The sequence below is a fragment of the Lactuca sativa genome, chromosome 5 (assembly GCF_002870075.4).
Source record: "Lactuca sativa cultivar Salinas chromosome 5, Lsat_Salinas_v11, whole genome shotgun sequence".
Classification (NCBI taxonomy): domain Eukaryota; kingdom Viridiplantae; phylum Streptophyta; class Magnoliopsida; order Asterales; family Asteraceae; genus Lactuca; species Lactuca sativa.
In genome coordinates, this window is record NC_056627.2 from 319,166,492 (window position 1) to 319,182,666 (window position 16,175).

Consider the following 16,175-nt stretch of genomic DNA (forward strand, 5'->3'; position numbering starts at 1 on the left):
CTTATTTGACTTATATTGCTGAGGTACCCCCGAAGCATGTGTTGTCGCCCCAATGAAATATTCTTAGACTAGGTCCTTTGTGTTAGTTGTTTTAGGGACATAAAGTGAGAATAACGGGAATGGGTAATTGGGTTATTGTTGGTTGGTGAAAAGTATTGTTTGGATGTATCACGTATATGTTTGGGAGGGTGTGTGGTTACGTTCTTCCAACACATAAATATGAAGTATTTGTTATAAAATATGTGCTATGTGTTTATATATTGTTGTTTATTTGAGACGAGTATGGAATGAATGTTTTATATAGTTTTTAAATGAGTTAAACTGTATATGTATTCCATATCTACAAATATGTTGGGTAGAACATGGGTAGATGAGATAGTTGGTATGTGATAAAATGATGATGTATGAAAGATGATTAAGAATGATATTGGCAGATGCACCAATTAGAGAATGTCATAATACTAGCAGATGCGCTCAAGCATAGTATTGGTAGGTGCACCAAAGAGAAAGTGACATAATACTAGTAGATGCACTTAAGTATAGTATTGGTAGATGAAACTAAAAGAGCATGCCTTAATGCTAGCAGATGCGCTTGAGAATAATATTGGTAGATGCACCAAGTAGTGAATATAGGATAATCTTGGCAGATACGCCAAATAGAGATTGTCATAACAATAGCAGATGCGCTTATAGGATAATCTTGGCAGATGCGCCAAATAGAGATTGTCATAACAATAGCAGATGCGCTTATAGGATAATCTTGGCAGATGCGCTTATAAGATAATGTCGGCAGATGCGCCTAAAAGAGAATGTCATAAACCTGGCAGTCGCGCCTCATAGTGTATGACGTAACCCTGGCAGAGGCGCTTAAAGGATAATGTTGGCAGATGCGCCTTATATAGCAATGGAAGTTTGTGTAAATTCCTTAGGTCAATCCTTAGGAATAAAGGAATGACGAGTAGTTGAATTCCTAGGGTAAAATCCTAAGAAACATAATAGGGATGAGTAATTGAGTTGATTGTTTGATGGTTGAATATAATAATTGTATTATTGTGGGTTGAAAACCCTATATGCTCACCAGGCTCCCAAGCCTGACCCACTCAGTTTTATTTGCATTACAGGTAATGGCACAAGAGTATAAGTTGATGGACTTGACGAGATATTTTGGATTATAGGCCAGTAGTTATGAATAACTGTTGTAAGGTCTATTTATTATTGTTTATGCTTTTGGTCTGTATCGGAACATGACACCCCGAATTTTGATTATATAATGAAAATACATTTCTTTTATGAAATGCTTTGGTAAACATTGTTTTATCATGTTTTGTTTTTGGGAACAAATTCCGCAACTCTTTCAAATCAAAAGGATTTACTCTGAAAATGTTTAAAAAGCATAAATGAAAATCGGTCTTTTCTGGCCGAGATTTTGGGGATGTCACATGTACTCTGATAACTAATTCACTATGACATACTTTTGAGTGATTGATATGTGATTTGATGGTATTTGGATTGAATTTAAAATGAAAATTTTACTTAGATTATTAGGATGTTATAGTTTGGCTAAGCTTATTTAAGGATTTTAACAGCTTATTAGTGGTTCCACACCGCTATACGCTAAAAAATGTTTGGATAAAAATAGCTTATTGTGGTGGGAAGCCACTAATAAGCCACTTTTTCATAAGTTATATCACTCTAACTTATTGTCTTATAAGCTAATAAGCTAATACGCAATAAGATTTTTTGCCAAACGCGCCTTAGATGTTATTATAAGAAACTCAACATTAATGTGCAATCTATTATTGTTGTTGTTTAAAATAAATGTCTTAAATTATTACTAAATTGAATTGTTTCTTTTTGGGTTTATGATCAGTTCCACATATAGACGCACACATAGGACAACATCATCAAGTGATTCATACCCCAATTCAAATGAATATCTGCAACAATTAACGGAATAGAGGAAGAAAAAGATAATGATTTCAAATTATGGATTTAGAAAGAGGAAGCAAAAAAATCAAGATGATCTCATGATCTCAAGAGTCTCCTGAATCAACTTGGTAAAGAGAACAACAATATCATTTTAAGTGTTTGCATCAATATGAGATTTGAAACAATTACAATTTATTTTATATTAGATCATGATTAAATATAAATGAATTACCTTAGAACCTACAAGATTTAGATTTTTCTGTTTGATAACAATTTTCTAAATGATATTTAGGATTTGTCAAGTCTAATGCAATGGTGTGAGATATCATTTTTCAAACAAGAATTTTTTTAGTTTATGGGTAATAGATTTGAAGTATTACTCAAGTCGGTTCAAATTATGAGTGGTAATCACTCACGATGGTGGTGGTGGTGTTCATAGCGGAGGTGGTATGAGTGAGCAAGTTTATAGATGTTTTGAGAAAGGGTGTTGATGTATGTGGAAACAACCTAATTATTAAAATTAATAGAAATTACAAAATTAAGGTTATAAGAGTCATTTCATCACACCTCATAGACTAAAAGTAACATTTTTTTTAGTTTTAGTCACCAAATCCACAACAAACCCCTCAAATAAATACCATTTTTGCAAGTTGGGAGATTTATAGACTTTATCCAAGGAAAAGTGCAAATCATAGAGACCATTTTTGCAGTTTTACCTTTATAAATACATAAACTTTTTATCATGGTTGCAGAAATCGGGATTAATCGGCGATTAATCGTGGATTAATCGTTTGGCGTTCTCCAACCGTCGAGGATTAGGGTATTAATCCGAAATTTAGGATTAATCGGGTTTTACGGGATTAATCTGTAACACCCAGAATCAGAAAGACCAAGAAAGAAAAGGAAACCCTAAGTCACAAGGGGTCAACTCGTCGAGTCCAAGGAAGAACTCGACGAGTCAGAGCGGGATCCGTGTGCAAGTTAAGTGACCGACTCAACGAGTCGGAGAGTGGACTCGGCGAGTCTGGTCTGGGTTAATAAACCCTAATTTCGGGACTTTGTAACCTATTTAAGTGTCTTATTCTCTTCCCTAGGGCTCATTTGCGGCCCCTATTGTCCAGACTCGAAACCCTAGCCACCCAACTCCATTGTTGAGCTAGTTATTGCCTTGAGAGTGAATTGAAGCTTGGAGAGGGAAGAAGGACCTTGGTTGTGAGAGAAGAAGTTATAGGTCCAGAGTTAGGGTGACATTTCAGACCATTTAGAGGTAAAAAGCTTATACCTTGGCTGTTAATCATTTAGATCCCCTTTCTAGCATAGATTTGGTCACATTTGGACCATTTCCAAGGTCAATCCGAGTATTGAGCCATTGTGGATGAAAACGTCTTAAGATCTATGCATTTCTGAGCTGTAGAAGCTCTGAGGGGGCAGCTTTATCCATCCATGGCTTCATTTCATGACCTAGGCCTCCTTTGAAGCTTGGATTAAGTGTTCTAGCCTCATAACACCTTGCATGCACGTAAAGTTAACAACTTTAGATCTATGAGTTGAAGGTGTTGGAATGGACTGTGATCGACATAATAGAAGTGTCACAAGGTGGACTCGGCGAGTCGGGTCGCAAACCTAAACCCTCCTGTTTATGATTCAGATCAGTGAGTGGGGTTAGAGAAGGACTCATCCAGTTTGTGTTCGTAATGGACATGAAGATCATGGTACTCGACGAGTTCAAGGAGGAACTCTGCGAGTCCAAGGCAATCTCGTTAGCTTATGAAGATGGACTCGACGAATTGTAGAACAACTCGGCGAGTCGGTTGAAGATGGTCTCGAATGTTTAGTTGAAGGAGAACCCATCGAGTTGTTGCTAGACTCGACGAGTAGAGTCGAGGTTGTTTTGAGATTTGAGGAGCATGGACTCAACGAGTTGGTAGAAAAACTTGGTAAGTCAAGTCGACTGGAAGTTGACTCTGACCGTTGACTTTGACCTTGAGAAGGACCTTGACCAGAGTTAACCTAGTTGACTTCGGGAGGATAGTTAGGCTAATTGATATTATTGGAATTGGTAGCTCGGGGAGTTAGTGGAGCAGCAGTTCAGAGAGTTGTCGGATAGCAGCCAGAGGGTTTATCAGCAGATTTCAGCAGTGCAGGTGAGTTTCCCGTTGTGTGAATGGGTCTACGGCCACAATTTCGTCCCATGTAGTTATGAGTAGGAAGACCTGGTGGTTAGCCCTAGGCACTGTTTGCTAGTATGATATTCAGGACCAAGGTCCCATATTGAGAGGGTGCCCAAGGAATGGTTTGCATGATAGAGTATACTTATTGTCTGTGTGATACTTGTATGTGCCTGGTAGGGAGGTGAGTGTGGGCGAGGTCCCGTATCTCACTATTAGCAAAGTATGGATGGGGTTCCATATCTCATCAGTAGCCGAGCAGGGGCGACGCCCAAGTTAGGAATGGAGTGAGTGTGGGTTGGGCCTGTATCTCACTATCAGCACGACTGTGGACGGGGTTCCATGACTCATCAGTAGCAGGACAGGGGCGGGGGCCAAGACAGGCAAGACCTTAGTACAGGAATGCAGTAGAGTAGTTATGGTTTATGTGTTATGTGTTATGCGATATGTTATATGTTTGTATATATTTAGCGGGCGGGACCTAGAGACAGGCGGGGCCTAAGAGAAACAGATCAGTACACCGAGCGGGGCTCGAAGCCAGGCGGGGCCGTTGTAGCGGGCGAGGCCCGAGGTAGTGGGCGAGGCCCAAAGTAGCGGGCGTGGCCCAGTATTTGCAGTATGTGTTTATGCAGAGTATGTGGTAGGTTGGGGAACTCACTAAACTTCGTGCTTACATTTTTCAGTTTTGGTTTCAGGTACTTCCAGTAGCGGAGGGAAGAGCTCGGGATGATCGCATGGCACACACCATAGTTAGTCAGCCTGGGATGTTTTACTATGATAATAAGAACATGTTTTGAATTGATACTCTGAACTTATGTTATGACTTATGATATGGTTTTATAAATATGGTTTTAGTAATGTTTTAAAGGAAATTTTTAGTCGTGATTTTTGGGTCGTTACATAATCGGTCTTGACAGGATTAATCAGTCAACAAAAGTCAAAATAGTCGAAAAAAGTCAAAAAAATGTCAAAAAAAATTTAAAAACAATTCAAAATTCAACTTTTTTTTACTCCAAAATTTTCAAAATTTCAAATATTATACCAAAATGTTCATATTTTTGTATTGTCAAATTTTCAAATTACAAATTTTCTTATTTTCTAATTTTGAAGTTCTTGTTTTTCTTAGAATATATTAATATTTGATTAATTTTAATATTTTATTAATAATATATGGTCCCCGATTAATCCCGCTAAGAATGATTAATCCCTTAACATCAGTCGACCGTCGAGATACCGTCGAGCGATTTTTACAACCTTGTTTTTTATTAAAAGGATAATGACTTGTAAGAGTGACCAACTTTATTTTTGTGTACATATTTTGTTATTAAACTTATTTTTTTTGCTAGATATACCATTAAACTTGTTGAAATTACTGATATTGTAGGTAAATTATTATTACATGGAAATTACATGTCAATTGCAACTCAATTAAAAGAAATTACTTGCAAATTAAGTGTATTGCCCCTTAATCCTCATAAATTAGGGCACCTCATAACGACAAGTGATTAGCTTTCCAATTTTTTTCTTCCCTCTTTAACTACAATCCCCTTATGTGCATGATCTTGAGAGTATTCAAAGCAATGAGTTTGTCGTCTAGTGAAGTTAACCATTTAAGAATGGATGTCTACCACTTTTTCTAAGCCATTGGTGTACTTCAATCCAAACAGAGCATCGGCGTATTTTGATCTAGATAAAACCCAATATTATCGGTCATATTGGTATTTTTTGAAAAATTTCAACAAGTTTCAACACAAAAAAAAAATTGTGTGCGTGTGTGTGTATATATATATATATATATATATATATATATATATATATATATATATATATATATATATATATGATAAAATTGGTTATTCATGAGTCATTATCCATTTTATTAAATTGATTAAAAAATAATAATTTATTTTTGACAAAATTGCAAAAATGGTCCCTATGGTATGCATTTTTATGGGGTTTTAGTCCAAACCTCAATTTTTTTGGCTTCGTGGTCCTTTTGAGCTAGTTTTATTGCGGATTTGGTCATTCGGTAAACTAAAATGACTTAATACCCTTGGGTATTTATTTTCTATTTCTAAATTCACTTTTTTAAAAGTTTTAATATTTATTTATTCATTTTAATAATTAAAAATATGAAAGGGCTCTCTCTCTCTCTCTCCCCCTCTCTTCGTTGTTTTTCATCAGAACTCACTTTGAATAAAAAATGTCATACAAAACCCAGGTAGAAGATAGTGAATTCAAATTCATTTATGACTAGGAAGTTCTTTCCCTCTCTGTTTCTCGGTCCCTGTATCTCACCCCATGAAGGATTTCATAGGCTTCGAATCGGTGAGTTTCAGAAGGCGATCGAAGATCGTGAAGGCAATCGAACCCCCACAGGGTCCGATCAAAACCCTCCTCCCCTAACCCCTCTAGTAAACCCCTTTTTCGATTTAATGTCACCTTATTCTTTGTTCATATTTTTTGTATCTAATCTCTTTTCATCTCGATTCATTGATTTGATGGGTCTTATGGATGCTTATGGTGGAGGTGGTGGATTTGTATCTTTGTTGCAGGTTTTCTAGTCTAGAAATGGTGAAGAAGACTAGATGGGGAAGAGGATGGAGTGAGGTTGTTTGAGGACCAGATTAAGTTCAATTCATACAGGGATAACGCATGTGAAGACAATCACTGTTATTATCTTCTTTCTCATGTGAATATTGTTCTTGTTGCATCTTCTTATACCCTTAAACTGTTCATGGAAATGGTTTAGCTTTATGGGAAATTGAATGATGTATGAAAAAAGGACGTGAAATATTACTTAGTAAAGTTGCAACCCATGAACATAAAGTATGGTTGATGTCCACCAAATGTTTGATCTTTTGTCTGAATGATCTTTCCATGCTGCAACTTATAGTTCTTAGTTATGTTCATTGATTTTCAGTAATTTGGCTTCACAAATTTCTGTTTAAGCCATCAATTTGGCATTTAAAATTCTTGAAGCAAGTCGTTAAAGTCCCTAAATCAAAAATGGGTGGTGGTGCCGTGAGAGAGAGAGAGAGTGAGAGAGAGTGACCCTATCTTTATTTAATATATAAAAATATTTATACAAAAAAGAATAGAAAATAAATCTAATAAGGTCAATTTAGTCATTTCAATTTTACAAGGGACCAAATCTACGTACATTCATCGTCAAAAGGACCAGAAAACCAAAAAAATCAGGGTTTAAACTATAATCCTAAAAAAATACATACCATAGGGACCATTTTTGCACTTTTGTCTTTCTTTTTAGAGTAAATTACTGAAATGGTCCCTAAGGTTTGGTCAAAATTACACGTTTGGTCCCTAACTTTATTTTGCACTCGGATCATCCCTGTGGTTTAATTTTGTTGCGTTTTTTGTCCCTTACATATATAAAGTTAGGGACTAAACGTGCAATTTTGACCAAACCATAGGGACGGAAAACACAATAAAATCAAACCATAGGGATGATCCGAGTGCAAAAAAAAAAAGTTAGGGACCAAACATGCAACTTTGACCAAACAATAGGGACCATTTTAGTAATTTACTCTTTTTTTTAAGATATATGTTTGTACACTTCATTTATGGGGGTGACCGAGAAAAGAAAGAGAAGGCACAACAATAATTGGTAGTGCAAAAGCTGAGGTTCCCCTTCGACCACCATCACCACCAAACAGTTACTCTACAGGTCAGAACTCCATAATCACTACGCCCTTCTTCTTCTTCTTCTTCTTCTTCTTCTCTTCACTGCTTTCCGATTTCAATCCGCCATCTATGATCTAACCTATCCTTTTTCTGGGTTCATGTTCCCAAAGTCAACTTCCCCAAATTCCAATTTGCTTTCCTAAAAAACCTAACATACCAATTTAAATTGTTGGGGTTTTCGCTTCTTTCTCCAAATTAGGGTTTTTTCGCCCTTTTTTTACACGAAATCGATCTGGGTTTTTGATCTAGTTCCCGAAAGATCATGAATTTTAGGAGCATGGAGGAATTCTGGCCGTTCTACATGAATCAACACTCGAAACCAGCGACAAGGAGATGGCATTTTGTTGGCACACTGTCGAGTATTTTGTGCTTGATATATGCAGTTTTATTTAACTGGTGGTTCTTCTTCTTTGCTCCTTTGTTGGGATATGGTATGGCTTGGTATAGCCATTTCTATGTGGAAGGTAACATCCCTGCAACTTTTGGTCATCCAGTTTGGTCGTTTCTCTGTGATTACAGGATGTTTGGTTTGATGATCACTGGTCAGATGGATAAAGAGATCAAAAGACTTGGTAAAAGGCCTGTTTTGCAGGCCTATTGATGCTTTTTTTTTTCAATTTCAATTTGTTTAACTTACTCGTATACATGTAAGAATGACATGCTTGATTTCGTCTTATTTAAATACTCTGGTTTGAGATAGAAGTTTGTTTTTTTTTTGTTGTGTATTGTGTGGATCATGTATAAAAGAATCTGAAGTATTTTGAAGTGAATTGAAGCCATTGTTGATTATGAATTGGATAAGGCTAAATTACCAATTTGAGATGACTCGATTTGTGTTTTAAGATATGTATATAATGTAACGTCAATGTCATTGATATTTGGTTGAGGAGTTTTTGTTATTGTTACATTTGATCAACAGTTAAATGTTTTTTGTTGAATTAGAAATGTTATCATAGTTTATGGCTTAAACTGCCAACTAATCCACCTAATTGTACTTGTTTAAGGAATAAAGTTATATAATTAATTAAATTAAAAACACTTTGTAAAAAAAAAAAAAATTAATGTCTCATTTAAAATAATACTTGATGTCTCCTGCCTCACGTCCCCAAATCTTCATAGACAATTATAATCAAAGATCCGTTCTCATCTCGCCGTTTAAACAAGATTCGCAGACAACATATGATTCTTAGGCAAATGAATTTAAAAATCAATTGTTTGGTTGTCCAAGAAAGTTCAAGGTGTTTATGATATCTCTTTTCAATTTTACATGTTTGTCTACTAACAATAGTCATAAGATATTAACAAGATTGATTTAACTTTATTTTATCAAAAAAAAATACAGTATTTGATTTGAGGATTACAGTTACAGAAAATTGTATCAAGCAATGAGCAATATTTATGATTTATCTGTAATGATTAAAATACTAGTTTATGCAAAACCCCAATTTATCTTTTTCCTTTATATATAAGAAATTTGTTTTAGACAAAATATGATCATGTTTCTTTTCATGCCAAAATTTACTAAAAGCTTGTGAGCCACATCATCAATATTTACTAATTTTGAATAATAGTTGATTGGCACTAATTGACCATTATTGTTATTGTTTGGTAATTAGTTACTAAAAAGCAACGAAATTAATCATGGTTAAAACTAACTAAAAAGTTATAAAGTTTTTTAATCATGGTTAAATGAACATCCTTGATAAAACCAAAGACACAACAATGTCATCAATTTATTTATAATAATGACAAAATAGTTCAATAATTAAATTTAAACCGCTATCGAAATAATATAGTTTTAGATTATCCCAATAAATAGTTGTAAATTATTATTCTAAAAAAGTCTTGCTCTATCTCATAATACAAAAAATTATAGGGTTCTCCTTTATTAGAAACGGAAATAGGAAACCTTTAATGACTTACAAAATGCTTTTCCTCATTATATTCAAGGCGACTCCATGCTTTTAACAAACTTTTTAGCCTGTCCAACAAATGAAAGTGCAACCCAAATTAGTTCCTAATAAGCAAATATTAAAGTTTAATATTAAATGCAAGAAATAGCAACCTACTTTCATTTATTTGTTTATTATTATATCATCCTACTTTTCAACTTTTTTATTTCATTTTCCATCACTGTACTTTGAAAAAAATGTACCAAAATTATAGCAATGTCATCAATTCAAAAATAATTTTCATTTTTCACAGCTATAATTGGATAGTTTTTTCAAAGTAAACAAGAAAAAAAATCGAGTATAATAATTTGCAAAGTACAATACCTTGACAGTGATTATGTGAAACTGAATAATACAATAAAATTGATGTGTGTGTGTGTGCATATACCTGTTCCAGAGTTAAAAACATGATGACATTCCAAGAACCTAATCGTCCAAAATTTGGGATAAATCCTTTGTAGAATGCTAGAGGTCCCTGGTAACATGAAATTGATAGAAAAGTTAGTTAAAGGTAAATTCGTAAAAAGGTAGGTCTGGCTTAATGAGGAAACCCACATTTCCCTGACTTTCTGTATTAAGTCGTTCTTTTTACATTAAGTCTAGAAGAAGGAGAAAAAAAAAAGAAATCAATGGAGCCTTACATCATTCTTTAAAGTCTTGACAAAACAATCAATGGTGCTTGTGTAGCTTGGATCTCCCATCATTCTTGATTTGACCTGAAAAAAGTTAAAGAAAGCAAAGTTTTTCGCTCTTACAACCAAAAATAGAAAGCTATTTTGTATTGTATGATGGAATTACATAAATATGTGATAATAATTGTGTGATTAAAATTTAAATTATAAGTACCACATCCACAGGGGACCCAATACAAACTGCAAAAAACCCAGCTCCTAATCCCGATAAAAGATGTGTGAGAACATTGTCAGTGAATCCAGGGATCTTCAAAATTGACTGCATTGTAGTATCAAGTATAAATATAGTTAAGAAAATGTAAGTGGGACCCAAAAAGGTGAAATAAGGTGGAAAGAAGTAGTACCTGTTTGACTTGATCATAACTGGCTAATTCAGCAGCGTTTATTATAGCATTACGTGCAACATTGGGTCCAATACCCGTCCATAGAGCCCGAACCCCTTCCTGAAATATCCAAATTTTGACTCGTGTTTCAAACAATTGGGTTGAAATAAATTATAAATTTTACCAACAAACAATTGAATTGATGGAAAGTTCCACCTGTTTGATAATTGTTGAATAAGCATTTAATGCCCCGGAGTAACGCCTTGGAACACCTGCTGCAAGTTTTCCTTCCGCTTGTAAACGGACCTTCACTAGATCAGTAGGATTTGCTACAGCAATTGCAAGACCACCTACACCTCAAAATCAAATGCTCAATATTTTAATTTCTTACCTCGATAATAAAACATCACTATTGGCTATTGCATCATTTAGGATCATTTTTCTCCAAAAAAAAAAAAAAACTATTAGTTATCACATAATCTCACCCGTTGTGAGCCCCGCAAGTATTTTTGTCGTCAAAGGAACGTCTCCAACAAAGTTTTCACCCACATACAAGTTCTTAATCTGGTTCACACACAACAACAACAATTTTAATTCCCCGTTTGTTACTGTATTTGGACTGGGACTCAGACTGATATGAATAGGACAAAAGAACTGCATTTTTTAGTCCCACCAAAAAAGGTGGAACAGAGACACGTTCTTGCTCTCTCGTTTGTGTAAAAGACATGAATGCCCTTCTCATCTTCTTTCATCGAAAAAATCCCTATAAAAGCTTGTCCAATGTAGTCCCATCATGCTTAACAAACGTAGCCATTCGGCTACGTTTGTTACACAGGACGCGATTGGACAAGCTTTATAAGGCTTTTTTCAATGAATGAAGATGAGAAGGGCATTAATGTCTTTTGCACAAACGAGAGATAAGAACGAGTATCTGTTCCACCTTTTTGGGTAGGACTAAAAAATTCAGTTTTTTGTCCCATTAATGCACGACCAAATGCTGTAGAACCTAGAGTAAGAGAATATAGATAATGATTGAAATTGAAGAAACCCACTGGTTCATAAAGCCCTATTCTTAAACCTCCATACAAGCATTGACGATGTAATCCTGGTACAATTCCTTTCCATAGAGAAGCGAGACCTTCTTCCTTGGCAATGGTTCCTACAGTACCCAGCATTCCGCGATATTTTGGTAAACCCATTCCAATTCCATCTCCTGCAATTCCTTTCTTTTGCAGTTGAAGCCTGACTTTTGCGGTGTCTAATGGAATCGTACAAATCTGTACAAAGTACAAACTAACTTATATCAACAGAAATTCTAAATAACAATCCGAATGAAAATCGATCAACATCTAATTAGCGGTTGATCAACTACGCGTACTAAACATGCAATCGATCTGTATATAAAATTGAACTCAAAGGGCGATCTTCAGCAACAGATCAGCACGAAAGCGATCAAAGATCGAAAACGAAAAAGGTATGAATGAACACATAGTAACAGTAGGGCTGAAAGAATTACCTCGGCGAAGCAAGCAGCAAATGCACTACTAGCGAAAGTACCAGCGAAAGAGATGTCCGATTTCGAATTAGAGCCAACCATTGTTGTTGAAGAGGGAGAAAGATGCAGAAATATAGTAGGGTTTAAATGGTGGATGCTGATGCAAACTATTTTTGTTGCAGGGTGTACTCAGGAAAGGGTTTGCTTGCGTTACCAAAATAAAAAAGTAAAAAAATCAAAAAAAAAAAAAAAATATTACATTGGGATTCAAATAGAAAGAGCAGCGTCAAGTTTCTGAATTTTGGACAACCTTCGGAAGAGCTGTTCCCAACTGGGTTTCAGTTTCTATAAGGTAGATTAAATCGATTTATTAATTGGGATGTAGAGTTGAATGAAACCTAATCTTTTTATTTAAATGGATATATATTTTGAATTTAATCCAACCTTTTAGATAAATAATTTGTTATTGGATTGATCCATTTATTTAATTTCTAACTCAACCTATTAAATAAATAGGTTAAATTTAACACATTTAAAATAAAAAGGTAAATAAATTAACTAAAAGTTACTCGTCTTAAATTAAATTAGTTCAAAACTTAAATAATCTTTCAAAGTATAATAAAAGCACAATATCAATTCACAAATACAAAAAAAATTGTTTAAATAACATTAAAGACATGCAATTTAAAAATAATTTTGAAAACTGACTAGTGTTGTTGCACAAAGAAAAAAGATAGAAATTAAGATTGCATTTTTTAAAACATAAATAATAATACAACATTTTAATTTATAAATTAATATTTAGATTAATACATTGTAATATTTAAATATTGTTAACTTAAATTTATATTAAAGTTAAATGAGTTTGTGGGTTGAAAACGACTTGACAACATTTACCCAACCCACAATATTTAATTAAATGGGTTGAAAATCTCAACCAAACCTATTAATTTTGGGTTGGATTCGGGTTGGATCAATTTTTGTCAGCTCTACTTACGACATCTCCAACTTTAAATTAAAAAGCCAATTTTACACTATAAATTAATTATAAGGGCATCTCTAACCCTACACTAACAAACCGTTTTTTCACTATAATTACACAATAATACTTCGACCCTACACTATATATAGTGTTGGATTTTAGTATAACACTAAATATAGTGTTGAATAAAGAACAATATACCTAAAATATTATTTTTAGTGTTAAATATAATGTAATAGATTGGAGGAATTTAGTATTTACACTAGCTTTTACATTATAATTATAAGTATAGTGCAAAAAATAGTGTTAAGGTTTGGAGATGGTCTAATGCTCCAACCCTACACTATACCTAACACTATATATAGTGTTGGATTTTAGTGTAATATCTCTATTCTAATAAAAGAATAAGTTTAATCTCCTATTGACAAGTGTCATACAATTAGAATATCTCATTAATATTATATATTCATTATCATGCCACTTGTCAACCTATTATTTATTCATTTCAAATTTTAAATTTTAAATTTTAAATTTTTTCACTCTAATTACATTACATTAAACTAATAATTGATTCTTTTATTTAAATTTTGAATTTTGAATTTTCCCACTCTAACTATATTAAATTAATAATATTAGATTGAAAAATAAAATAAAATAAATACATATTATAAGATGATATAACTTCATGTATTTATTTAAATCAACGATTATAATTTCATATAACTAAAAAAATTTCTCTTAAATAATAATTTGTTTAAAATAATTAATTAATAATTTTGACTTTTTATATGAAAGTTTAATTAATTTTATAACTGTGGTTCTCACGGGTTATAAACTAGTACTATATATAATGTTGAATTTTAGTATAACACTAAATATAGTATTGAATAAAGAACAATATACCTAGAATGTTTTTAGTGTTAAATATAGTGTAACGGGTTGAAAGACTTTAGTGTATATACTATCTTTTACATTATACTTATAGGTATAGTGTAAAAAAATAGTGTTAAGGGTTGGAGATGGTCTTACACTACCCGGATAATGTTGAAACTATCCCAAATATTTTAGATTTATTGATTTAAACTAGACAAATCAAGCATGTTAATACTAAAAGAAAACTGTAAATTTTATTTTTGTGCTTCTTTAAACAATTGAGGTCTAGGTACCTAAAGTTCAAATAGAACTTTTATGGGTATGTTTTTGTAACACTCGGTTTCGGATTTGCTCCATTGTTTGGGGTTGTGGCCTAGTCATTGTTTTTCGCAAGGCTTAGGGCTTCGGGAAAGGAAGTATTTGTCCCATTTCGGATGTGGGTGTCATGGTATAAGTGATCCAAGTATTTGATTGTGTCTTCGGAAGCCAAGGGTGTAATTGTAATTTCATATCTCGGTATTTTATGAATTTAGGGTGTTGTTCGGGAGGTTTTAAGGCTTGGGTGTGTTGTTAGGAGCGTAGGGCTTCTCTCCATCTTTTCGTGGATATAAGGTTCGTTGGAAACAGGCCTAGGATGAGGGAGTTATGGTATTTTGAAGTTATTGGCAATTTTGGTCCCTAATTGAAATAAGTGGCGAGGCAGTCCCATACATGCAAGGTGGCATGTGCGTGAGTACGCCCAACGTAAGTTGAGGTACACCCAGCGTACGTGTGAGAAATGGATGCGGGTTTGGGAGACGTACGCCCAACATACGTTTAGGAATTAGGATCCCCAAAAACCTAATTTTAAGGGTTGGCTCACTATTTAAGCACCTTAAGTCCAAGGTGTGCGCCTCTTTTTCATCCTCCAGTGTCTTAAACCCTAAATCTCGAGTTATAGCTTCATCCAAGAGGGTTTGTGCCTTGTATGTGCATGTTTGGTGGATTCTAGTGTATTTCAAATAGTGGAAGTTTGGTACAAGCTGGTGGTTCAAAGAAGGACTTGTAGACATGGAATACTTGCTACATTTTCAGCTCATACAAGGTAAAAAGTTATGGGTTTTGAGCATTCTAACACTCCTATGGTGTATATACAACCCTAGAAACCTTGGATCTATGTTTTACTAAGATACATGCAAATTTGATTTTTCCAAGGTTCTTAACCTAACTAGCATGGCATGGGGAAATTGAAACATAAAAGCTAGTAGAAGAACATACTTTTCTTGTTGCTTGGATTCCTTAAGAACTTTGTGAGCTTAGCACCCCAAATGTGATGTCTCAAATGTTTCACACAACACCACAACTCTTGGAATAACTTTGAGAGAAGTACGCTATCACTCAAAAATCGTCTAACTCTAATTGACATGGCTTTTCATTTCCTCCATGATCCATGGGTTTTAACCTCCATGGACCATCCATGGAGCACCCTATGGGTTTTAGCCCAATCCAATAAACCATGGATCATTACCCCACTATATAAGAATGGATTATTTACACAATCAACCACATATATTTAATTAGTCTCTTTTTTATCACAAAATTAATTCCAAATTAATCCTTGATCAATACTAATTAAATAATATGATTTCATATTAATATATCATAACTTATAATATATTAACAAATCATAAGTATCATTCTTCTCATTTTGTCTATCCAATTGTCATGATGCCATGCAACCCAAATGGACCATGCCAACCGGGTCAAGTACATACCAGAAATACTTATGGACTTAGACACCTTATCCAACAAAAATTTCTTAGCTTGATCATTGGAAGTTTATATTTATGATTATGTGGGTTTTTGGTCCCATTTTGACCTCATAAGTGAGATCTAGTGGTTGGACACCACTTTAGAAGCTTTGAGTTGCCACTATTTGCAGATCTAAGGTTATAAGTTTATAAAAATGCTTGTTTGATGCTTAGATGAGGTTTATGCATGTTCTTGTTGGGTTTTAATGGGTTGAATTGGTTATTGGGTCCCTTTGGGTCATGAAAATGCATAAAGGTGCTGACTT

At 34.1% G+C, this 16,175-nt stretch overlaps 2 protein-coding genes across 2 annotated transcripts; one reads left to right on the forward strand and one right to left on the reverse strand.

Moving 5' to 3' along the window:
• The first annotated feature begins 7,671 nt into the window (after window positions 1-7,671).
• LOC111890653 (uncharacterized) lies at window positions 7,672-8,595 on the forward strand. Its single transcript, XM_042895442.1, has 2 exons — window positions 7,672-7,785; window positions 8,052-8,595. The coding sequence occupies exon 2, from the start codon at window positions 8,065-8,067 to the stop codon at window positions 8,401-8,403; it is 339 nt and encodes a 112-aa protein (XP_042751376.1). The 5' UTR covers window positions 7,672-7,785; window positions 8,052-8,064; the 3' UTR covers window positions 8,404-8,595.
• Window positions 8,596-9,584: 989 nt separating this feature from the next.
• On the reverse strand, window positions 9,585-12,587 carry LOC111890670 (mitochondrial uncoupling protein 1). Its single transcript, XM_023886771.3, has 9 exons — window positions 12,286-12,587; window positions 11,822-12,046; window positions 11,255-11,333; window positions 10,986-11,119; window positions 10,791-10,889; window positions 10,601-10,705; window positions 10,396-10,470; window positions 10,143-10,229; window positions 9,585-9,783 (listed from the first exon to the last, which is right to left on the reverse strand). Exons 1-9 carry the CDS (start codon window positions 12,364-12,366, stop codon window positions 9,748-9,750), a joined length of 921 nt encoding a protein of 306 aa, XP_023742539.1. The 5' UTR covers window positions 12,367-12,587; the 3' UTR covers window positions 9,585-9,747.
• Between the last annotated feature and the right edge of the window lie 3,588 nt (window positions 12,588-16,175).